Source organism: Sturnus vulgaris, chromosome 16 (genome assembly GCF_052056855.1).
Source record: "Sturnus vulgaris isolate bStuVul1 chromosome 16, bStuVul1.hap1, whole genome shotgun sequence".
NCBI lineage: Eukaryota > Metazoa > Chordata > Aves > Passeriformes > Sturnidae > Sturnus > Sturnus vulgaris.
Window position 1 is genome coordinate 1,235,525 of NC_142258.1, and position 23,556 is coordinate 1,259,080.

Here is a 23,556-nt window from a genome sequence, read left to right on the forward strand (position 1 = left end):
CAGTGCTCGTCCTCACCCAAAGGGACACGGACACTGCAGAGCCTGAGCTCCAAACTCTGGGATCCCTCTGTGGGGAACCAGGCTCCCCCTGCTCCTCAGGGCACAGCTGGCATGAAAAGAATCCCCTTGCAGGTTCTGCACCTCATTCCAGGAGCTGCCAGCTCCCAGCCCTGCTCCATCCCTGTCCTGCCACCCCAGCTCACCCCAATTCATGCCCAGGGCTCACCCCTGGCTGCTCTCCCCCCCAACCCTGCCACAGAGCTGGGGGGCATCAAATATTTATCCCAGCCCCAAAGAGCAGGCAGGGAGGGGATCAGGTTTCTGAGCTCTCCAGCTCACCCTGAGCTGCTTTGTGTGTGCCAGGCCCTGGGCCAAGCCCATAAATAAATAACACGACCCCTGGATGTGACACCAGCCAGGCACTGCCACCCGTGCCCCGGCCCCACGCTGCTCCCAGCATTAAACTTTCAGCTGCTGGGAAGAGGCAGCAGCTCCCACTGCCTGGGGAATCTTTATTTATGGGCCTGGAAAGCCAGGAGAGTGCTCTGGTCTCAGGGTTTTCTCAGCTCACACTTTTCCAGGGCTGCAAATCCCATTGCTGCTCTGAGCTGGGAGTGAGGGGCACAGCTCGGTCCCCCTGGGGTGGTTTTGGGGTTCAACCTCCAAGGGAACAGCCCAGGCAGGAGATTTCCATGTGTTCCCACAGGGAAAGGGGTGATGGCTGCTGGGTCAGACCCTGCCTGTCCCTTCTCCAGGAAAAACACAACACACACAGAGCAATTCCCAGCCCTATCCAAACTTTTTGCCCCCATCTCGGACCAAAAGTGCTGTCCACCATCTGGTAACGAGCAAGATGCTTCCAAAAACATTTTTTCCCCAAATCTTTCGTAATTTTGTGTCTTAAAATCTCTGCAAAGCCTCTTCCCCTGTTTTTCCAAGCATTCCCTGGCAGGGCATCAGTTCAGCACCAGCCTGGCTTTATGCCCACAGTCACCTGCCCAACCCTCCTGGTGCCAGCCAGAGCCAGCACAGCACCTTGGGGACAGGGGTCAGTGCTGGCCTTGACTCAGCAGTCTCAGAGGGCCTTTTCCAGCCTGAACAATTCCCAATTTCTACTCTGTAATTCTTCCCAGAGCTCCCAAACGGCAGGAGAGGAAGGAGCACAAAGCCAGAGCAGCTTTAGGACTCTGAATTAGGGGAACACAGCGGGGGAATCAGATGGGAAAGGCCATGGCCTGGGGGCTGTCCCTGCTCCCCCAGGGTGCCACCCCTGTGGGGACACACACATTCACAGAGCTGGGGAATCACAGCTTGGAAATTCTTTCCAGGCCTGGATTTCTCCTGACTCTCAGCTCCATTCCCAGGCTGACAAGCTGACTGCAGCTTCAGTTAGGGAGGAGTCTCCCAGGGTGATAATATAGTAAAAAACAGAGTTTTTTCATAATAAAGATTAACCCCTGGTGTCTTTCCCGTGGGACACATCCTGAGGTGCTGTCCCAAGGATGTTTTTCCCAATTATCCAATGATCTCCTGTCCTGTCCTGGCTGCACTAACACACTTTAAATCCGGGCTGTCCCTACAATAAACTTGGCCTTTTTTTCCCCAAAAAGTCCGTGTGTGTGGCTGCCTTTTCTCTCTCTTTTCAGCACAGTAACCACACCCGTGCTGCTGTGTCCCCCTTTACCTCCACCAGGCGGTCCTGGGGCCGCAGCCCTGCCCGGGATGCCGGCGAGTCGGGATCCACGGAACGGATGAACTGCCCCGGCCGGGATTTCTCACTGTGCAGGTTGAAGCCGTAGCCATTGGGACCTTTCTTCAGGTGGCAGAGACGTGGGCACAGCTCCTTCTGCCCGTTTAAATCCTGATTCATGGTGGGGGAGAGACAAGGCGGGGGTTAATTCAAGGCTCTCAGGGAGATGGGACCATAAATAAAAGCCCCGAGGAAGCGCCGTATCTGCCCCCCTGTCCTCGGCGTGGGGACAGGTTAACAAATGGATTTCCTCTCATTGAGTCTATTTTCGAAACCCAATTGTCCAAAACCACTCCAAAAAAATGAAAACAAAACAAAAAAAATGTATTTCCTCCACCAGGAGTGGCTCAGATGAATCCACCCATAGGCTGGGACCCCCCACCCCGGCAGCAGCCGAGCCCCAGCCCCGGGCAGGGAGGAACCAAAGCCCAGTTTTGCTTTGCCCAGGCTCACCCAGACCTGGGATTAACCTCAGTCAGGTATTTCAGGCAGTGCCACACCCTCGGTCTCAGTGACACCAGCACTGGTGACATCCCCTCCCAGCAAGGAGGGAGCAGGATGATGAACCCCAACATCCAAGAGTTCCCTGCAGCTCGGGAAGGCTGAGCTCGGCAGGATGAACGGCACAGGGACACGTGAGGAGTTCAGAGCTTCCCCTCCTGCCATGGAAAATGTTTTTATGGCTCCTCAGGGCAGCCAGGGAGCAACAAATCCTGGTTTTCTCCAGGTCTTCAGGACCCATTAATTCCCTTGGATGCTGCTCCCACCAGGCAGCTCCAGCTGCACATCCCTGCAAAAAGCACCTTGGAGATTGAGGGTGTTCATTTTCACCCATGGTTTAAGGAAAACATCTCCCCTGGATGAGTTTTCACCTTCCCTCAGCAGGCTCCGTGCCTGCCCACAGACAGGATTTGTCTGGGATCACATTCACAGTGAAATCTCTTACAGCTTTTCTGTCCAAATTAAAAATCCAGGCAGCAATTTCCTCCTCCTTCCTGTCTTGGCCAAAAAGCATCGTGAAACACCAAACTTCCCAGCTCCTTTATCCCCTGAAAGAGGGATTTTTATAGAGGAGAACAAAGTGATCACGACCAGGGATCCCCGTGCTGGGGGATGGAATTTGGATGGAATTCCAGATGGGGTGGAAGGGACTTTAAAGATCACCTTGTTCCAGTCCCCTGCCATGGGCAGGGACATCTCCCACTGTCCCATTCCAGTGTCCAGCCTGGCCTGGGACACTCCCAGGGATCCAGGGACAGCCACAGCTGCTCTGGGCAATTTTGGCTGTGGCTGCAGGGGGGACAGATGTGGGGCAGGGCTCAGCACCAGCCTGACCAGCTCAATCCCAGCATCCAGGAAGAAACAGAGATGCAAAATGACCACACAGGTGGGAAAGAACCACTGAAGGTCCTCTAAATTCAATCTCCCTGTTCAAGCAGAATTCCCCAGAGCCCATCACCCACGATTGTGTCTTTCCTCTGGCACAGGAGGAAAACTCCAACCAAAATCCTCAGAAGCTGCTCACACACAAAGGTCACCACCAGCAGTGCCCATCACAGGCACCAGGACACACTCAAAGCTGCAAACTGCTCCTGAATTTTAGAGATTCCCTTAGCAAATGAGTTTTTAATTAAAAACCAGCTCGTGCTGTTGACATCTCAATTGCAGCTCAGTTCTTAAAGGGGAAAAGTTATCAGAGAACAAAACCTAAACCAGGATGGGGCTCCCAAACCCCTCCTGTACCTGCACCCTCAGCCTCTCCCTGCTGCACTTTTCCCATGGCCCCAGAGCAGGCAGTTCACCCTATCTGCAAATATTTCCAGCCTGCCTCGGAGTTCTTCAAAAACTGGAGAAAACAGGAAATGATTCAACTGGCCCAAGAGGGTCGGGCTGGTGTGACCTTAGAGGACACACAGGGCTCTGTGTGGCAGGACAAGGAGAGTGTCTGGGGTCACCAAAGTGCATCTGGGATCACCAAAATCCATCTGGGATCACCTCTTGGGGTTTACTTTTAAAACCATTTTCCCCCTGCTCCGTTTGCACAGGGTCACTGCTGCTGCAGCAGTGTGAAAACACAGAGAAATCCCAGAGAATCACCCCAAAAATCTGTGCTGGGGATCCCCTGGGGACAGCCTGGCAGGGTCAGTCCCTCCTCCTCCAGGGCATCCCCTGGGCTCAGCAGTGAAATCAAATTACCCACTAAATAAACCAGGCAGGGAAAAGCTTTGCTGCAGGATCCCTTTGGCTGTGAGGGTGCTGCCCTGTGCCATGTCCTACGTGGGCTTGTGCTGCTTTCACTGCAGAATCTCAAACTCAAAAGCCCTTAACTGGAATGAATTCAAGACATTTATTCTTAAATACATACATATAAAAAAAAAGAAAAAAAAAATCCCAATTCAGCATCTGCTGTGGGCAGAAATCCTCGGGGAAAACTGCTTATCCTCCAGCAAAGATGATCCAGGGCTTTTGCTGGGCTCTTAAACCTCCCAGCTAACGCAATCCTTGGCTGCTGGAAAAGCCAGGTTTTGGAGCTGAGCTCTGCAAAGCCCCTCTCTGGGATTAAGCAGAGCTCACACCCCCCCCACCCCCCAGGACACGGAGCTGCTGCCTCTCCTGCCAGCTCTGCTCTTGATTTTCTTTTTGACCCGTGCCAGCGTTTCCCTGGCTGTGTTCTGGGAAGATATTTCCTAAAGCTCCCGGGGGAATTTGGCCTTTGTGAAACCCAAGTTGCCTGGAACAGCAGCAGGGTTTATCTGGGCTTCCCAGGGACTCTCCTGCAGAACCCTCTGCTCTGCCTCTCACACGCCAAGCACTTAAAAGCCAGCTTGGATTAAGTTACATTCACATGGATGCTGCAAAGCAACAAAATTCAACTCCGTTTTTGTCATCTTAGAAAGCCAAAAATTGCCCACACACGCTAAAAAAAAATTGCAAAACGAAGCTTTTTTTTTTTGTTTTTTTTCTTTTTCTCCTCCTCCCCAGGAATCCAGGCTCTTCCAGTGGCTGCTGCTTTTAGGAGCTGGATTGAGCAGGGTGACACTCCATCCCTGTGTGTAGCATCCCCAGGAATGTCTGTGCAGATAAATGCTGCCTGGATAATGAACTGCACTCACAGCCCATCCCTGGAGCTGCAGCTTGGGGCAAACCAGCAGCATTTTACCAGGACAAAGGTTTAGGAAGCGCTGCTCAAGCTGGTCCATTTAAAAATGCACAAACAAGACATTAAATAACAATGAAATGCTTTCAGTAAAATTAAAAAAAAAAATACCAAACCGATTGGGTGTTGCCAGCTCTCACAATCTCATGGCAACTCTTCACAGAATCTGATTTCTTATTTCCCTTTGAGTTTCCAGCACTGCTGATGGGAACTGAGGTCCCTCAGGGACATCCCTTGGCTCGTGGGGGTCACCTGGGGACACTCTGGGGGTCACTGGGCTCTTCCAGAGATGCCCCTTGGCCCCTGGGGTGTCCCAGCACTGGTCCCTGCAGTGAGCAGGACCTTTCCCATGTCCCACACCTGGGGCTGGTGTCACCAATGTCACCAGCTCTGATTAATGAGGGGTTTTCACGCCATTAATTAGCACGTGGCAGGCTGCAGGAAAGCAGAATCCACTCCCAGAAGCACCAAAAGGAACCAAACTCCCCTCCTGGGTTTTGAGGGGCAGCAGAGCAGCCCCCAAGCTCTGTTATCCACCTGCCCCTCCCCAGCTCAACACCACGAGGGTGTCAGAGACCCTCCTGCTGTCACTGCTGAGCCACAGCCAGGGCAGGGCTGTCCCCTGCTCCCCACAGTGTCACCACTGTCCCAAAGGACACCGACTCACAAAACCAACCTGCACCTTCACGCCACCCCCCAGCCTGAGCCCGAGCAGGAACGGGGATAAAAAGGACATTTCAAACCCAAAAAGCTGCAGGAATATCCAAGCTCCCTCCATACCCAGGATCGTCTCCAGCCCCTCTGCCCCACAAACTCACGCCCACAATGAGCTAAAACACTTGGAAAGCCACAGTTTAGGGTTTTATTCCAGGAATAAAACACCAGAGGCAGCGTGGACACGGGGTCCTCCGGGAGAGGAGGAGGAGGGAGAGGAGAACAGGCACACACAGAGCTACTCTAGAGACCATGGCCAGGTTGGTACCATCTGCCCTGGGATGCTGCTGGGTCCTGCAGTGCCTTGGCCACGATGTCACCGAGCCCTCAGCACTGGGGTCACCCCAAACCTGCTCCCAGGCTGGGGGGACACTCTCAGCCAGGTGGGAAGGGCAGGAGCTCCAGCCCTGCCCGTGCCCAGAGTGGGGATCTGCTGGGACTCCACCAAGCTCATCTCCTGGGTGTGCTGCTCCTAATCACTGAGATCAGGGTCATTATGACCCTAATCAGCTCAGCCCTGCCTGGGACCACCTCACCCTGCTCCCAACACCAGCCTGACCCCCCGTGCCCATCCCAGGGTCTTGCCAAACGGGCTCCAGTCACTCCTGCTGGGAATGCAGCACCTGGATGCACTCCAGGCTCTGGATCACCCAGGACAGGTCAAACCTTTCCATCCCTGCTTGGCAGAGCTGGAGAAAACCCAGGCAGGAGCATTCCTGCCTAATTTACATTTTTAACATCCTTTAAGTCAGCTGCCACGGTATTTCCTCTCCTTTCCCCCGTGGTTTTGGTCAGAAAATTGTTCCTTTGCTCCCTCCAAAGCAAACCTCAGCAGCAGAATCCACCAGGGCTGGGGGACACCGGGCTCCTGTCCTGCCCTGGGGACACCTTGGGACATGGAGATGTCCTGAGGGGACAGAGAACACTGCTCAGAGCCTTGGTGTCCATTCCCACTGGGACGTCTCCATCCCCTGCACTTTGGATTCTCCAGTGCAGGCACCAAGGGATGCAGGGGCGGGGATGCAGGGGAGGGGATGCAGGGGAGGGGATGCAGGGGAGGGGATGCAGAGCCACCTCCAGGGCTCGTGCAGCAGAAATGCAGGATCCTGCCCCAAATCCAAACCCCAGCAGGCACAGGAGTGAGGGGCAACACTGGGAGCTTGGGAAGAGCCAAGGAGGGGGAGAAAGCAAGGCAGGAAAAGGGCCCAGGGGCCACTGCACCACCAGAACAAGGGACCCATTTACACCCCCTGACACAGGGCACCCTCCCTTGGCAGTACTGGTTATACTGGGAGCTGAGCCGAGCCTCAGGCAAGCTTTAATTGCCACTATTATTACCAGAGTTCTGTTGGAAGCTCCAAGGCTGCTGCCCGTGCCCGGATTTAGGGATGCACTTAACTTTAAGCAGATATTTGTCACCAGGCTGGGCAGGGGACGGGTGAAACCTCGCTGTTTTCCACACTGCAAAGATGAGGGAAGCTGGGAGAAGCAGGAGCCCTCCCCGTGGCTGCCAGCAGTGCCCACAGCCCTGCTTGCCATGAGAACCAGGAGGTTTTGGGATGGTGCCATGGCTGGAGCAGGATCCTGCCTCCATTCCCTGCTGTGCCAGGGTTCCTCCTCCTGCTCCAGCAGGGCTGGGCTCCCTTCCCCCAGGAGTGACTCCATTTTCCCATTAAAGCAGCACCAGAATGGGGGCTATTGTAGCCCTGCATCCCCCAGGGCCAGGGGACCTCGGTGACACTTGGAGGAGGGGACAGAAAATACCAAAAGAGCTCAAAACCCACGTGGAGAGTGGGGCTGAGAGGGCACAGCAGCTGTCCCCCCACATGCCCAGGGCTGGCAGAGCAGAACAAAGATGCTCCTGGGGCGTCCCAAGCCCTGCCTTGGTGCTCAGCTCCACGCTGGGATGCTGCAGCCACCCTCACACTGCTGGGAAGGGCTCAGGGCTCGTTCCATCCCTCCCTCCCTCCCACACACATCTCCCCCAGCTCCATCCCCCTGGCTGCAGGCAGCCAGCAAGCACCGAGCAGGCTCAAACTCCAGATGTTGGTGAAATGCTATAAATAACAGAGGGGGAAGGGATTTGGGGCTGGTGGGACGCCAGGCTCACCAAACACAAGCAGATGTTGCTCCCCTTCCCTGCAGGGCCAGAGCTGGGGCTGGGCTGGAAGGTGGCAGCTCCAGCATCCAGAAACTCCCCCCCAGGCAGAGATTTTCCACCAGCCAGGAATAAATCCTTAGGAAGGACCAGCAAACAACCTGCTGCCATTTTCATGCAGCCACAAGTCTAATTATGTTCCTGAGGAGAGGTTTCAGCTCCAGCATCAATGGCAAAAAGAGGAAAACCTCACATCCAACACAGACCTGAGGGCCCAGAGTACTCAGTGAACATCTCCACACCTTCACATTTCAGCAGCACAAAGTTTCAGATGCTCCCAGGGACTGCATCTTGACCCCAGAGAAAAGGATGAGCCCAAACGTGGCTGAGATGCCACCAACAAGCTTTTGGCAGAGTCTGTGATCACCCTAAAATCAGCAGAGTTACCATCACTGTCCCCAGGAGGTGCTGCAGGCTCTGGATGGTGACAGCACAAACTGTGTCACAGCCCCGTGTCACCACCAGGCCCCTCACCTGCCTGCCCCCAGCACAAGCTGTAGCTTATTTAAATCCCTTACATTATTCAAATTACTCCAGCTATTTAAATGGCTCAAGGTGGGTTTGAGTGATATAAAAAATAGATATTTATTTTAAGGGCAGCAGACACTGAGGTTTGTGCTGCTCCCTCCAGCATCCCTCTGCCAACCTGGGGGCTGCACCAGCACACACCCAGTGCCCCTTGGGTGCATCCCTGGCCCCCTTTGGGTGCCTCCCAGCCCTTTCTCTGCCAGCAGTGGGTGAGGATGGCAGGGAGTGATTCCAATTAGCAATGGAACACATCCAGCCCCAGCTCCTCAGCAGGAGCCAGGGCCAAGCTGCAGCTGATAGGGTAATTTGGATATTTCTGGGGTTTTTCTGGTGACAGTCCCTGTGAGGAGGAGGAAGAGGAGGATCATGGAGAACTCAGACTCACAGCACAGCTCCTTCCAGCCCTGGAGGGGAAGGATGATGCCCACCTGTCCTGCTGGCCCCAGGGACACTTGCCCTGAGCTCTGCAGCCCTTCTGGACACAGCTGAGGGCACAGTGGGTGCCAGGGTGGTGCAAAAGTCATCACAAAAGATGAATGAGGGCCTTCACCATCCCATGTCAGCACAGCAGCAGCAAGAAGAGTTTTGCACCTTCCCTGTGCCCTCCACCAAGCTCACCCCCAAGCCTGGTCCTTGCCAGGGGTGCAGAGCTGTGCCAGGACCCTGCCAGAGCCACGATTGTTGTTATCCCAAGAAAGTGCCAGGCAGGAGAAAACAAGAGCAGGAAGGATGTGGAGGGTGGGGAGGCACAGCCCGTGGTGACAGCAGTGCCAGGCTGTGGGATGGCACCACTCCCACCCTGGCACTGGGAAAAGCAGCTCCCTCACAGCTCCCACACCAGGGCTTCACCTCCACCCAACCTCCTGCCAAGGAAATCAGAGCTCCACCTTCCCCCGGGGGTAAGCCTGGATTTGCCCCTCACCGACATCCCCGGCTTTACAGAAATCCCTGAGCACAAAGGGGCCTCTCAGGATGGAGCCATGGCCTGCTTGGCTCGTGTCCCCAGCGGGGACAAGCCCAGTGAGGGTCCCTGGTGGCACATCCCAGCTGTGAGGACACCAGCTCTGCCCAGCCCTACAGACTCCAGCTGATGCCATCTCCAAGGGAACCATTCCCTGGCAGCCCCACAGCTGGGGAATTTCTCAGCCACAAGCCACAAAAAGCAGCTTTTTTTTTTTTTTTTTCCCCCCTCTTTGCTGGCGTTTGAGCAGACTGAGACAGCAAAGGCACCCACGCTCTCCCCCCAGGCAGGGCTGGAGCCAGAAACAGCAGCACAGGCTTGGCTGGAGCAGGAGCAGCTGGTCCAGCCCAGGCAGGGAGGGAGGGAGGGAGGATGGAGGAGAGTGAAACCGCCACGTGCACGTGTTTGCATGGACGGGGATGACTTTTCCAGCAGGATCTGCCAAGGGAACACAGAGCCAGGAGAGCAGAGAGCTCCCCTGCCCCACGAGGATCAGCTCCAGGACGATGTGGGGCAGCAGTGTGGGTCCTGGGATTTGTCCAAGAGGAGAAATATGGAATTTCCATTCTGGAGGGAAAGGGATCTCAGCAGATCCGGAGGGATCTGATGGGTGGGAGGGAAAAGAGCATCACTGAGCAGGGCTCGAGCTGCTGGAACAGGGGGAAAAGTCCTTCCCACGCTCAGCATGAATCCCCAGGCCAGAGCAGGGATGGCTCAGGACAATGGGAAGGCAGAGGGAAATGCTGGGAAGAAAATTCCCCCCAATCCTACAGCGTTCCCTTCCCTCCACTGCAGCACAGAGCTCGTGTCCCACCCTGTGACACCCCAAATCAGAGAGCTGCCACCCCCAATGGCACATCCTGCACAGGGCAGAGCCCCGGGCATGGCTGTGCCAGAGCTGGGCACCTCCAGGCTCTGCCCAGCCACCCTTTGGCCTCCCCCCAGCTGCTTTTGGAGGCCAAGCCTTGAGCAATCACCAAACATTCAGCGAGGCTGGCCCCATTCCTTGCCTTCAGTGACCCCAGGTCATCAGCAGGAATCCAGTCCTGCAGCTTTGAGCTCCCACGGACTCACTTGGCACCAAAAACTCTGAGGAAAAAACCCTGGAGGTGGAGGGGGCTCAGCGATGCACCAGGCAGCACCTCCCAGCCCCAGACACCCCGGGACAGGGAGGATTCTTGGGAAGGGAAAGGTATTTTCCCAAGGATTGAGGCTGCTCTGGCTCTGCACTCCTGCTTTTCCCCAGGGCTGTGGGACCGGGGTCACCATGGCAGGACCACCCAGAAAACCCCACCAGGGCCAGCACCAAGTGCTCCAAACCCCCCAAAAAGCCACCCTGAGTCTGATTTGTAGGGGTAGGGTGAGACCCCAGTGCCCTGCACAAAGCCAGCTGTTGGTCAATGAATGTCACACAGAATGGGGAAAACTGCTCTGCACCCCCAGGCCAGCAAGGACACAAATCCTGGTCCCCTCCATGAGCCCCCACCCGAGGAGAAGAGGTCATGTCTTGGGTTGTGGTTGTCCCTTCAAACCAAACTGTAATAAATTTCTGGTTTACCTTTCTCAGTTTATCAAGGAAATGCTTCATATTCACAAATCAGGACCACTTCTAGGTCCATCATTTAAACTGTAAAATTTAAAATTTAATTCAAGCCAAAATTTCCTTTATATATATTGGAAAAAAAATATTATTTCTCTATAAGCTCCATTTTTAAGGCTCAAATTCAGTTTTCGTATTTAAAAATTAGTTAAGCCGTAAATTTAATATTCCTTTGTTTTCATTTTTTATTAATTCTCTCTCTTATTTCGGCAGATCTCCTATAACCCGACCCTGTGCTTTCTCATAATTTTAAGTATTTCTCACTACCATCAATGTTTTTCAACTTTTCCACTAAAACTTGTTGACCTCTCTCTGAAAAACTCAGCGAGACTTTTCAGACTCCAGCAGTCACGGGTGCCACACTCATCCTCGCAGAGCCCAACACAGCACGGGCAGGGTGGGGGGAAGGCAGGAGCCATCCTGGTGCCTTTTTGGGGTTGGTTTTTTTTTTTTTTTCCTTTTTCTCTGTCACCCAGCCCAGCTGGGAGTGAGGGGTGTGCTGGACAAACACGGGGGGGACAAACCTGCACCCCCAGCCCGGCCCCTGCCCGGGAAAGGGGAGAGAACAAGCTCTGCTCTGTGAGTGCTGAGCCCAGGGAAGTTCAATAGTTTACTCCCAATATTTGTCTTGGCTGGGCAGCCCAGCTCGCTGGAGGAAATGGGGCAGGGGGAGGGCTCCAAACATCCTCTGCATTCCTTGTCATGAAAGCAAAGCCAGCACTGGGGCACCCGCGCTCGGGGTCACCCCATGGGAGCCCTTTTGTGTTCAGAAATCCTGCAATGAAACATCCAGGGGTGCAAATTTTCCAGAAAAGCAGCAGGAGGGGTGAGGGGGATTCAGTTCCAGATGTGTCAACTACTCCTTTCTCCCCCCCCCCCAAAAAAAAAAAAAACCCCCACAAGTCACAGCTTCTGCACAAAATCCGCTGAGCTGGGCACAGCATCCAAAACCTCGAGTTCTGCTGGGGTTCCCCTTGACCTCCCCCTGCAAAACTCAACCCTGCTGTCACTGCTCCCATTGCACACGGCTGGCAGCAGCTCCATCCCGTCACTGGGATGGGAAACGCGGGATCAGACTGGGAGAAGCGGGATCCAAACCGGGAAAAAAGCGGGATCCAAACTCGCGGGGGAAACGCGGGACCAAAGCCAAAAATCAGGGCTCCTTCCACCAAGCTCCAAAAATGCCATTTTTTTAAAGCAAGCCCCTTAAAAACGAGGGGGCACAGACGATGGCCCTTGGCAGGGAGCTGAGCTGGGCAGGGCTGGGGCAGAGAAGGGACCCGGGGTGGCCCGGGGAGGACACGGGGGGAGGATCTCCTGTGATAAGCCCAGAGCCAGCCCCAGCTGCTCCTGCTGATAAACCTGGGGTGCAGGGGGTGCCAGTGGCAGTCCTGGGGCTCTGGGCACGCTGCCATCCTGTGCCTGTGGCAAGGGGAACACAGAGCCCTGAGAAAGAGCCCCAGAATTGTGCTCACAAAACCAAAATGGGATGTGGGTGCCCAGCAGAACCCAGCAGCCACTCTGAGGGGATTTTTATCCCCACATCCCCAATGCCAGGGCAGAGCAGGGAACTCTTCCAGGCAAAGCCGACTACTCACCCGCTTTGAACTAATTAGGGCTTGTCTTAATTAAATCCTGCTAACCATGAGCAAGCCCAAGGCCAGAATTAACTGATTTACCTGGGATGGCCTCTGGCTGCTGGTCTGGTAGGAAGGAGGCAGCCCTGTGCTGGACACAGGGAGGCAGGAGCTGCCAGGCATTGGGAAGAGCCTCTGGAGACCTTGCCCAGGGAAATGCCAGCTCAGCCAGGTGCCAGGGCCACATTCCCGAGGGTGGGAGCTCAGCCTGCCAAGGCTGGAGCAGAGGGATCAGCCCTCCCTCCACCTTTTTGTGCTGCTCGTGTCTTTAAGGGGATTAATCCCTGTAATTCCATGCGAGGGTTTAATCACAGAACACCCCTGGGAGCAGTGGGGCTCTGGCTGGGGTTGGGGCAGCAGTGACCCCACCTGCAGCAGGTGGGGATGGAGAGGCCCAGGAATACACCTGGACACTCACTCACTGCTCCTGGCCCCACTCCTTCCTCAAGCATCCCTGGCACAGCTCAGGCTGGACACCCTCCCAAGGGAAAACCCCACAGCCAGGCAGCCCAAATTGTGCAGCTTTGAGAGGAAAAGGCTCCAGGGAGAGCTCAGAGCCCTTTCCTGTGCCTAAAGGAGCTCCAGGAGAGCTGGAGAGAGACTGGGGACAAGGGATGGAGGGACAGGACACAGGGAATGGCTTCACATGGACAGAGGGCAGAGCTGGATGGGATATTGGGATGGAATTGTTCCCTGGGAGGGTGGGGAGGCCATGGAATAGAATTCCCAGAGCAGCTGAGGCTGCCCCTGGATGCCTGGCAGTGTCCCAGGCCAGGTTGGATGGAGCACTCTGGGATAATGGAAGGTGTCCCTGCCCCTCCCAACCCAAACCCAAACCAGTCCAGAATTCTCTGCCCACCGAGCAGCCTCTCACACTTCCACAGCACTGGCACCTGCAGGGAATTGTCTTTCTGCCCTTCCCAGCACTCATAAAACCATTAAAATTTGGCTTTCACAGGCTCACCACTAACAAACATCCCACACCAGCTTATTGTACCTGGAAACAAACTCCTGCAAAGCTTTAGTGGGAAAAGAGAGACACTGAGCCAACAAAATCCAGCTCCACGTCTGGATATGGTCTGAACGTGCACAACAATGGAACCAAAACATTCAGGAGTCCAGACAAAACGTAATGAAATTAAATTACAATATGGATCTTGCCAGAAAGAATTATGTCAACAGCTTGAGGTTCAGTTCCTTATTTATAGAGACCTGTGGAAGCCTCTACTGATTACAAGTTTAATTTTTGCTCTCTCATATCCCAGCCTCGAGTCTCCCACCACCAGTGCCTGTAAAATCTCCATATCCAGAGGCAGAGAAAAGGACTGGGAGACAAAACCAGCTCAGAACAGCCCTTCACTTACACCCTGAGCTCTTTTCAGTGCTGGGTACATCATTCCCCCTCACAGCCTCGCCCCCCCAGGCTGGAGGGCAGGAATGAACAACACAGAAATGATGTCACACTTCCAGGGCTGTGAGCACTCAAGGAACGGCGTTTTATGGGTTAAAAGGAGCTCTTTAGAACCTCTTTGGGAAGTCAGGTGTACCTGGAAACTTTGGCCCCCTCCACACTGGAAGTCAGCAGCACCTTTGCCCCAAATGTTTCCATTCCCTACAAGCAATCCCACAACTCCAGCACCTTCCAGCCGGGTGGGAGCAGCCCCAGGAGGGGCTGGGATTCCCCCACACCCACAGCACCACCCCAGGCACCAGCAGCTCCAGATCCAAGCCCTGGGGGTGATTCCTCCAGCAGAGCTGGGACAGCCCTGGATAAACAGCTGGGAACGTGCAGCACATCCCCTTCTCCACAACTCACTCAGGGCTCGGGAATAAACAGAGAATCCAAAAAAAAAAAAAAAAAAAAACCAAACCCAATATTGTTTTAAGGTTTCCTCTGCCATGTCAAGCCCACGAGCCCGAGCAGGCTGGAGCAGCTCCAAGGGATGGAGCAGAGGCACAGCAGAGGCTCTGTGCAGCTGCCAGGGCACACGCAGAAGGTTTTTAATTTATTCTAAACCATTTAATAGTTCTGCTATTGAACAGAACCATCGACAGCTGGCTAGGAGCCCACGAGTGAGCGGGGCTGGGTTTGAAGGAAAGCTGCTGGAGCCCATCCCTGAGAGCACAGGGGGCTGGGGAGAGCTGCACTGACAGCAGCTCCCATTAAATATCAGCTTCCCAATCGTTCCGAGGGAAAGTTTTTGATTACTCGGGGATGCAGAAGGGATCAGCACCGGCTGGACCACCCGCAGCATCAGCGCCGGGTGTGGGGTGGGAGCAGCATCCCTCCCCTTCCCAGGGAGCTGGGGGGTCCCGGGGTGACCCCAATGTCCCCTCACAGCGCCGGGTGTCCCTCGGGAGCGTGTGGCTCCGGGAACAAAGGCTCTTGGCAGGGCACGGCTCCTCCCGATGCTAATCTGCCTCTCTCGCCTCCCACCCGCTTTGTGTTTCACTAAAAATACCGCGGCGGAGGAAGTTCGTGCCGCGGGGTGGATGCTCTCCTCCCCGGGAGGGGCTTCCTGCGCTGCCCCGGCACGAAAATAGCCCCCAGCCTTGTCCCTCCTGTCCCCAGCCTTGTCCCCAACCCCGCTCCTCCTGTCCCCAGTCGGGACACAGCCCCAGTCCAGATTTTGGGGCTCTTGGTACCCAAATCCCCGTTCCCGCAGCCCGGGGCTCAGCACTCGGGTTCCTTCACCCCGCATTCCCCGGGGAAATGTCTCGTTCCCAGCAGGATTTGGCTCGGATCCCTGCCAGTGTCGTGGTGATGCCCAGCACAAACCCCAGTGCCAGCCCCCAAAACACCAAAACCCGGCAAGAGAAGGGAACGGGGTCAATACACAAGGGACAGGCACACGGGGCTGGGTTTTGGGATGTGGAGCCTCCCACGAGCAGCAGTACAAACACCCAAAAATCACCACGGAATCCTGGAATGGTGTGGATGGGAAGGAACCTCCAAGTTCACCCCATTCGGACACATTCCACTTATCCCAGGCTGCTCCAAACCCCATCCAACCTGGCCCCGGACACTCCAGGGGATGAGGATTCGCATCTCCCCGTGCCCCAACCTCCACTCCCTCCATTCCAGAGGCCACCCCCAGCCCGGTGACACGCGATGCCAGAGCCCGGCGACATCAATAATGCAGCGGGGTCAGCAGCAGCGTCCCCGCAGCTCCGCCCGCCTGCTGCCGCTGCTGGGGATTGAAGCGCTAAACCCAAAAAATGAGAGATCCCTGTAGCGCTCCCACGGAATTCACAGCCCCCATGGCCACAGAGGTGCCCATGGCAAGGATTTTAGGGTTGGCAGAGGCTCTCCAGGCACCTTCCCTTGCTCATCCATCCCATGTCCTCGTCCCCTGGGCAGCTCCAGGCTGTGGGTGCACAATTTGCTTTGCAAAGTTTTTTTTTTTTTAAATAGAAATGAGCAAAGCTCCCAGAGTGGCACATACACATCCTCCCCTCGGCTCTGCCCTCTCAGCCCCACAGCATCCCCAAAAACATCCCCCAAAAAACATCCCCCAGCTGCTGTGGGAAGGGCAGGGAATGCACTGGGACACAGCCCCAGCTCCTCGGGCTCTGTGCCCGAGGGTTTCCCCAAACCTCTCCCTGCACAGCAGGAACCTCACCCAGGCTGTGCCAGGGCTGAGCTTTGCCCTCCTTCCCATCGCCCTCCTGCAGATCTGAGCCTGCCCCAGGGAGTTGGAAGATGCTGCAGGGAAGTGCTTTAATTCAAACCATCCACTTATTTATTTATTTTTAAATTGCATAATTGCTGCAGACATTTCTGCTCATGTTTGGTTTTATTACATCTTTGTGGTTATTCTACAAGCCCTAAATTTTGGGCCTCAACTGAGTTGGCAAAGTGCTCCAAAAACATCTGTCCTGAGTTACTCCCCTTGCAGAGCTGTGGCAGAAGACATCACAACACCAGGGGGGTTATTTGGAACAGAGAAAAATTCTTACTCCTGACCCAAAGAGAAGGGTAAATATTTACTGCCACTGACCCTACACCTGGTCCCAACAGGGCCCAGCCCTCATCCTTCAGAGAGCAGCACAGCTGGAGGCTCAGGAGCTGCCACCACCCCTGTGTCACCGTCCTGCTGCCTCCAGTTCCTGCCAGCAGCAATGCTAAGGTGACACATCCCTCCCCAGCACTGCACAATCAACAACCAACCACTCATTCCCCCCCATTAAAATTCCCAGACTCAACAGGTTTGAATCCAGCAGCCCCAAGCCGTGGGTTTGCCCTCCAAAGGATAAACTCGGGAGAAGTTTATTCTTCACAAAGGTTGCAAAGGTCCCTTTGCACACCCACCCCCTGCAGACCAGAGCACGAAGGAAGGGAATTGCATCACCCCCAACACCCCTCTGGCTTGGCTGATGTTTTTGTTTCTCCTACAAACACACCTGGAGAAGGCAGCAAGTCCCAAGCACGGCCTTAATGGCCATGACGGGGTCCCGGTGCCAGCACATCCCTCCCATCCATTGCCAGCAGGAACGGGCCAGCAGAGCCACAGCCCCTGGTGGGTTCTGCCAGCCCTGGCCAGGACACCTGCCCACCATGGACACCTCTGGAATGCCCAGCAGCATCCAGGTGAGGTCCTGGCAGCCCTGCAGCTCACCTGCCTTTTACACCGTTTAATTACAGCCACCCAAAGGCACCTTTGCCATTAAAGCAGCTCACACCCAGCACCGAGAGCAGCCCCCAGCTCTGGACCAGGCAGAGCCAGAGCCCTGGGAACGCAGGAAACAGCCTGGTAGCCACCAGAACCTGCTGGGGACAGGGGAGCACCTGCCATGGAGGACAGACCCTGCCAGGGGACAGAATGGGACAAACCCCCCAGCTCAGCAGACACAGGAATGAGCACAATTCAGTGGGACAGGGCAAGGCAGCCCTGCCTCCCCGTGCCACCATGGCCACGAGTCCTGGGGACAGCAGAGCTGTGACAGCCACAGCTGCTGGCTGCCAGCCCTGCCAGGCAGGATTTTAAATAGGTGCTGAATTATTCATGGCATCACCGAGGTTCCTGGAGCACGAGGTGCTGGCCACCAGGTCCCTGCTGGGGTGACCTCTCCACCCACGGCTGCTCCAGGGGGGGTCAGCCCTCTTGGGAAATAAATCTGGGGCAGCACTGGGGGGTGGCAGGGCTGTGCCCACCCTCCCTGCTCCATCACAACCATCACATTTCCCTCCTCGTTTGGTTTCAGTTGCTCGTCTCTCCAGGCTGCCCTGAACAACCCCGGCCTCAAATCCAGGAAAACTCCGGCTTTTACATAAACAAAGGCTGCTGACAAAAATGCAGCTCCCTGGGAGCAGCCTGGAGCATCGGCCCCAGCTCCTACAGGGGCAGGTTGGGGCCACAGGTCTGCAGGGAACAAGGAGCTGCCTTCTCTCCTTCACTGAATGCCCCCAGGAAAGCTCAGAAAACCCTAAATCTGGCTGGGGACAAATCTCAGTGTATCCCAGCTGCCACAGCCCCAGTGCAGCAGCAGAAATCTCCCAAAAAATCCCCCCACACTCAGGAGCTGCACATTCCAGTGCCTGTGAGCTGCTGGATTCGGGTCAGGCTGGAGCTGCCCCATGGGGGGACAGTGCTGGGGGCTGAGCAGGGCAGAAATTGGGGTCCACACCTCTCATCCACCATGCCCTGGGCTCCTGCTGCTTTGGGAGGCAGCAAGAGGGACGCACCAAGAGCCTGGAGCAGGTTTTACCACCTCGAAGCAAGGCAAGGCACAGGAGCAGGATGCAGGTCCTGCTGCTCCTCTGACCTCACCCCAGAGTCACACACGGCTCTGGCACAGAGAAATGACCTTGGCCAGGCCAGCTGGCAGTGCCCAGCTCCCCTGAGAGCTGCCAAGGCAGGAGCAAACCACCCCAATGAGCTCAGCAGCCTGTCCCCACAATGGGGGAAATCACCTCTGGAGCAGTTCCCTTTGTCCAGCCCAAACATCAGCACAGTGAGCTCTGAATTCCCAGGAAAAGCCCCTCTGAGGGGAACAGGGGCTCTCCTCCCCACTCCCAGCCCAGCCCAGCCCTGCTCTCCCTGTCCCACCCTCTCCTTGGAGCCCAAAGGCAGGAAAGGACCGTCCTGTTCCCCGGGCTGACTTCCCGTCAGCTCCTGCCGCTGGATCGCGACCAGCACAGCAAACACAGCAGGGCAGGAAATGGAAATGCCCCGTTTGGAAAGCCACCCCCTCCTTGGGAATGGCTCCTGTCCCAGGGGGGCTTCAATTCCCAGGGGAAACACAGCCATCATCATCATCATCATCCTCACACAGACCTTCCAACGCTTCAAATCCATAAATAAAATTAAACACTGCCTCCAAGCCTGCCCCGGCAGCCCCAGGGAAGGAAGATCCTTCTCTGCAAGATCCCAACCAGCTCCAGAGGGAGGGAGCAGGGCTCAGAGCCCCTCTCCTGCCTCCCACCAGCATCACCCCTGATCTGCACACGGGGATTTCTGCAGAGGGCACAACATTCTCCTGACCTCCCCATGGATGCCCTCCTGACAGCCCAGTGGCCACTTCTGGACCAGCAATCAGCCACCACCGTCACCCCAGGGGGACAGAGACCGAGCTGGCACTGCAGGCCCTGCAGGGCCCCCAGGGAGGAGGAAGAGGAGGATTCCCAAAACAACTCCACGCTGCGGAGGTCGCTGAGCAGCACAGCAGAGGGGGGACACGAATGGGAGGGGACAGATGGCCGTGGAGTGGCCACCCAGCTCCTGCCACGTCCCCACCTGCAGCAGGGGCAGCCCGGAGCCAGCCCCGCTATCAGCCCGGCACAAGCCTGCGCCGTCCCCGGCAGCCATGGAAACTGGACGTTCTCCACCCCAAATTCCTCCCCTTTTGGAAAGGAGTTTACCAATAAAAGGCGCTTAATGCCGAAGCACAGGCCAGACTCAGGCTGCTCAAAAAGAGCCAATTTCCTTCCTATTTCAGCAAAAAGCTGCGAACACGCTCGCCCCAGATGTTCCCTCCCTCCTGCAAATAACGCAGGGAGAGAAGCTCATTCGTGAGCTCCAGCTTGGCCACAGCTCTGTGCTGAGCAGGCTGAGATCCAGGCTGGGACACCGTGGGGTCACTCACACGTCCCCAGCACTGACAGCCCCCCACAGCCCCCCCAGCAGCTCAGGAGACCCTCGGGGACACTGGAAGGGAGGGAATGCACAGCCCCCAAACAACCAGTGCCGCCTGCAGTGAGAGACCCCAAAGGGAAGCTTGGCACACCTGGGCTCCCCAAACCACACACAGGAGATTTTTCTGATAGGACAAGCCACGGCCAAAGAGGAAGGAAACCCGAGGGAGGTGCCAGCTGCTGCCCACAGCCCCGCTGTGCCCTCACCTTCCTGCTGCCGTGCGAGGAGAAGCTGTGGGAATGCCTCTGGAGGCTGCCCCCGCTCACATCCAGCTGTGGCTTCCAGACCTCGCCGTTGTCGCTGGCCAGGCCCTTGGTGGGAGGCAGGGCAGGGCTGAGCAGGATCCCGTTGTGCACCATGTCCTCGGTGCAGGTGAGCCTCAGGCTGCACAGGTACTCGTCTGTCTCCTTGTCCACCACCAGCAATCGCGTCTCCGTCTCCACGGCCTTGATGCGCTGCACGACCTGGGCGGGGGACAGGGACACTCAGGGGTGGCAGGAGCTGTGCCCAAGGGCCATCAGCTTCCTCACAGTGCTGGTCCAAGTAAAACTTTGTGCTCCCAGCTGCTGGTGATGGGGCAGAAAAGGCAAGAACGCAGCTTTGGGAGATCCCTGGGGATGCTGCAGGGGATCAGCCAGGATCACCCTCCCACAACTACCTGGGATCACCTCCTGCTCAGCCAAGAGTTTGCAGAGGCTGGCACTTCCCCTCGAGCATCAGCAGCCCCTTTGCCTGTCCCACCAAGCAAACATCCTCCATTCCTCAACCCAGGGTGTGTCTGCTCCCATACCCGGGGCAGGGCACGAGCTGGGGGCACAGGAAGGCTCCAAGCACCAATGTGGGCAGTTGGGTGCTGGACTGTCCCCCACCACACCATTGTACAGGCCAGAGGGAGATTTAGGAAGGACACAGCCCAATCCATCCATCCATCCCCAGGCTGTGCTGGGGACCAGCAGGAAGGGGAGCCAGTGCTGGGAGAGGGAGATGAGCCCATCCCCGGGGGGATCCAGCTCCAGGCAGGGCTGAACGGGGACCTTGTCCTGCTGTGCCCAGCTCCTCCACAGGGATCAGTGACTGGCAGAGGCTCTGACAGTGGGGAGAGCCAGGAGGAGCTGATCCCACAGCCAGGCAGGGAGTAAATCCCACCAGAGTGGGCTGGAAACAGAGAAAATCCAGAACATCCACAGGGAAACCACCTCCAGACTCGCTGCTAGCACCTCCTCCCTGCACAGGCCTTCATCCCGAGGAGGAGGAGGAGGAGGGGTGGCATTGCTGGCAGTGCTGCTCAGCCACCCTCCCCAGCCATGGGGTGGCCCTGAACACCCCAGACGTGCTGGGATCTCCCCAGAAGCAGCCCAGGGCTCCTGCTCTGATCTAGGTCACAGTGGCCAGACACGCCAAGGTTAGAGCGACAAACGAGCCTAATACGCAATTAACCAGCGTTTATTTACTCCCTGCAAGCTCCGCTCAAGGTCAACAGAGCCGGTATCTGCAAACAAGAAAGAAAAAAAAAAAACAAACCAGCCTGCAAGAAACGTACAGGCTACAGACAAGGCTGAACTAACTCATCGCTGCAGCGACCCTGGGCTCTCACCCCATAACCAGCCTGGAGGGTGCTGATCTATCAGGGCCAGAAAATCCATCTGCTCCCGTTCAGATCCGTTTACATCTGACATCACACACTGCTAGGGACACTTCTCCCAGAGGGGACCTGGCAGCAGCAGCCAAGGCACGGCAGCAAAGATGCAGATGGGGAATGTGCTGGCCCTGCAGTTCAGGCAGCACAGGGGTCCCACAGACTGCAGAGAAACTCTGAGGGTCCTCAAAAGGGTCCAAAGCTGGCGTGGAGCAGTGCTGGGCTCACCCCAAGAGCCACAGCGAGAGCAGCGATGGAGCAAAGCACCGGGGGCTGAGCCAGCCAGGGACGGCACAGAGCAGCCCCTTGTCCCCTCCCCACGAGCAGCATGAGCAGAAGGGGCTGTGAGGAGCCTCCCCAAGGCAGCAGAACTCCCTGGGGACAGAGCAGAGAGCTGGGAGGCAAAGCAGCATCCCCAGGGACGAGGTCCTGCCCAGCACCGTACCCGCTTGCGAGCCATGCTCCCAGCCTGGAGTCCTGCAGGTTTCTGCAGACAATGCAGCCCGTCCTGCACATCTGGGACCTGCTCAGCACCCGACCCAGCCCCATGATTTCCGCAGCTCCACCCAAGCAGACTTTCACCCCCCGGCAGAGCCGGCCGGGGCCCTTCCACCCTTGCCAAACAACAGCCCAGGAAGGACTCACGGTGCCAGCAGCAGCTCCTGCAGAGGTGCCCGTGCCCTGCTCCATGCTGCCAGGCTCCCTGGGCACCAGGAGGCTTCCCCTGGGCACCAGCTGTGGTTCTGCCCCGTTCTGAGGAACCCAGGATGGAAGTTCGAGAACACGCTCTGCCTTCGCTCCTTGGGCAAGGCCAAGGAAAAAAAAAAAAGCAGAGAACAAAGACAAAAATTTTGCCAGCTTCAGCTGGAAACACAGTTACACCCAAACAGCAAGGCCTTGTATGCTGCAGGCTCGGATGCACATGGAGAAGTGTTACTTATTCAAGGCTGGGCAAGGAGCAGCACGAGGAAGGGCCACGGTGAGGTGGCCACTCAAAGCCATGGTGTGACCCACCAGGGCATCACCCTTCCCACAGCTCATCAGTCTTTGGGGGAAGGAAGAGGTGCTTGTGGTGTGGAGGCAGGAAAAAGGGGTGATCCCAGATCAGGAAGGGCCACTCCTGCTCCCACCACTGTGTTCTCAAAGATGCCAGTGCCACAGTAGTCCAAGAGTGGCACCGAGCTCTGTGACACCCTGGATGGGACACGCTGTTCCAATCACTGCCCTGCAGCAGGGAGCGAGTGCCAGGGCTCCATCCTGCCACCAGCAGCAAAAAAAAAAAAAAAATTAAAAAAAAAAAAAAAAAAAAAAAAGGAAGAAAGAGAAATTTCCCCCTCCCATTTCACTTGACCTACTGGGAAGCCCCAGCACGTTTCAAAGGCACAGCTGGCTCTGCTATCGCCCGTCCCCAGCAGCCCAGAGCCAGCAGGGAGCTCTGGTGGCTTCCAAGGCACCACAGGAACACTGCCCTCCTTCCTGCCCAGCCACATCAAAGATGGGGATCCTCCTTCAAGGGGTTTGAAATCGCACTCAGGACAAACATCAGCTTTCACACGGCTGGCTCAGATCATCCAAACAAGCTCAATTAGCCAGGAAACCCCACCAGGCTCACACAGAGGGCTCCAGGGGATTTGAATTGGTTGCACCTTCAGCACAGCAACATCCACACCTGGGGGTGAGGTCTGGGAACACACAGCCCCCCAAAAATCCGCAGGCGCCAGGCACATCCCAGCTCTGCCCCCATGCAGCGCTGAGCAGATGTTTTAAGTTAATAAAACACTAAATCCTGCAGAGCCCATGAGCCACGAGGAAAACTGTGCCCCTGCCAGGCTCCGAGTGTCCGGCAAGACTGGAGCAGCTTCAACCTCGCTGCTTGTTGTTTGCTTGTTTTTTTCTCATTGCTTGCTTTTTTCCGCATTTCTTTGTGTATTTTTTTTTTAGACTAAAATGTTTGACAAATGCAAGTTTCAGTTTTACAAGCAGCAAATGCCAGAGCCTGAAGCAGCTTCTGTTGGAGAGCAGAGAAACAGCACCCTTGGACCTGCCCAGAAAAGCCACACTCCCCTCGGAGCCCTATCGCTGTCTGGCCAGCCCAACTGCTGAACATCTGCACCGCTTTATCGGGAGATTTTCAGGCATCTTCCCACACTCCGGGCTGCACAAGCAGGCGCAGCTCGCCCAAAGCAGCCAAGAAAACCCACAGCAGAGCCGGAAATAAAACCCGGGTCTCCCCATTCCTTTCCACCACAGATTGCATAACGCGGCACAGCCGAGCCCTG

At 56.2% G+C, this 23,556-nt stretch overlaps 1 protein-coding gene across 4 annotated transcripts in view; it reads right to left on the reverse strand.

Moving 5' to 3' along the window:
• NHERF2 (NHERF family PDZ scaffold protein 2) overlaps positions 1–23,556 on the reverse strand; it is a 31,846-nt gene that overhangs the window by 7,563 nt on the left and 727 nt on the right. For 2 of the 4 annotated variants that reach the window (XM_088174190.1, XM_014886415.2), the window contains exons 2-3: positions 19,848–20,105; positions 1,685–1,861 (exon numbers count right to left, since the gene is read on the reverse strand). In XM_088174190.1, the coding sequence (XP_088030316.1) occupies positions 1,685–1,861; positions 19,848–20,105 (435 nt within the window). Of the gene's footprint in view, positions 1–1,684; positions 1,862–19,847; positions 20,106–21,722; positions 21,787–21,922; positions 22,063–23,556 lie in introns of those variants that run through there. The other 2 variants (XM_088174191.1, XM_088174192.1) reach the window with 2 other exon arrangements.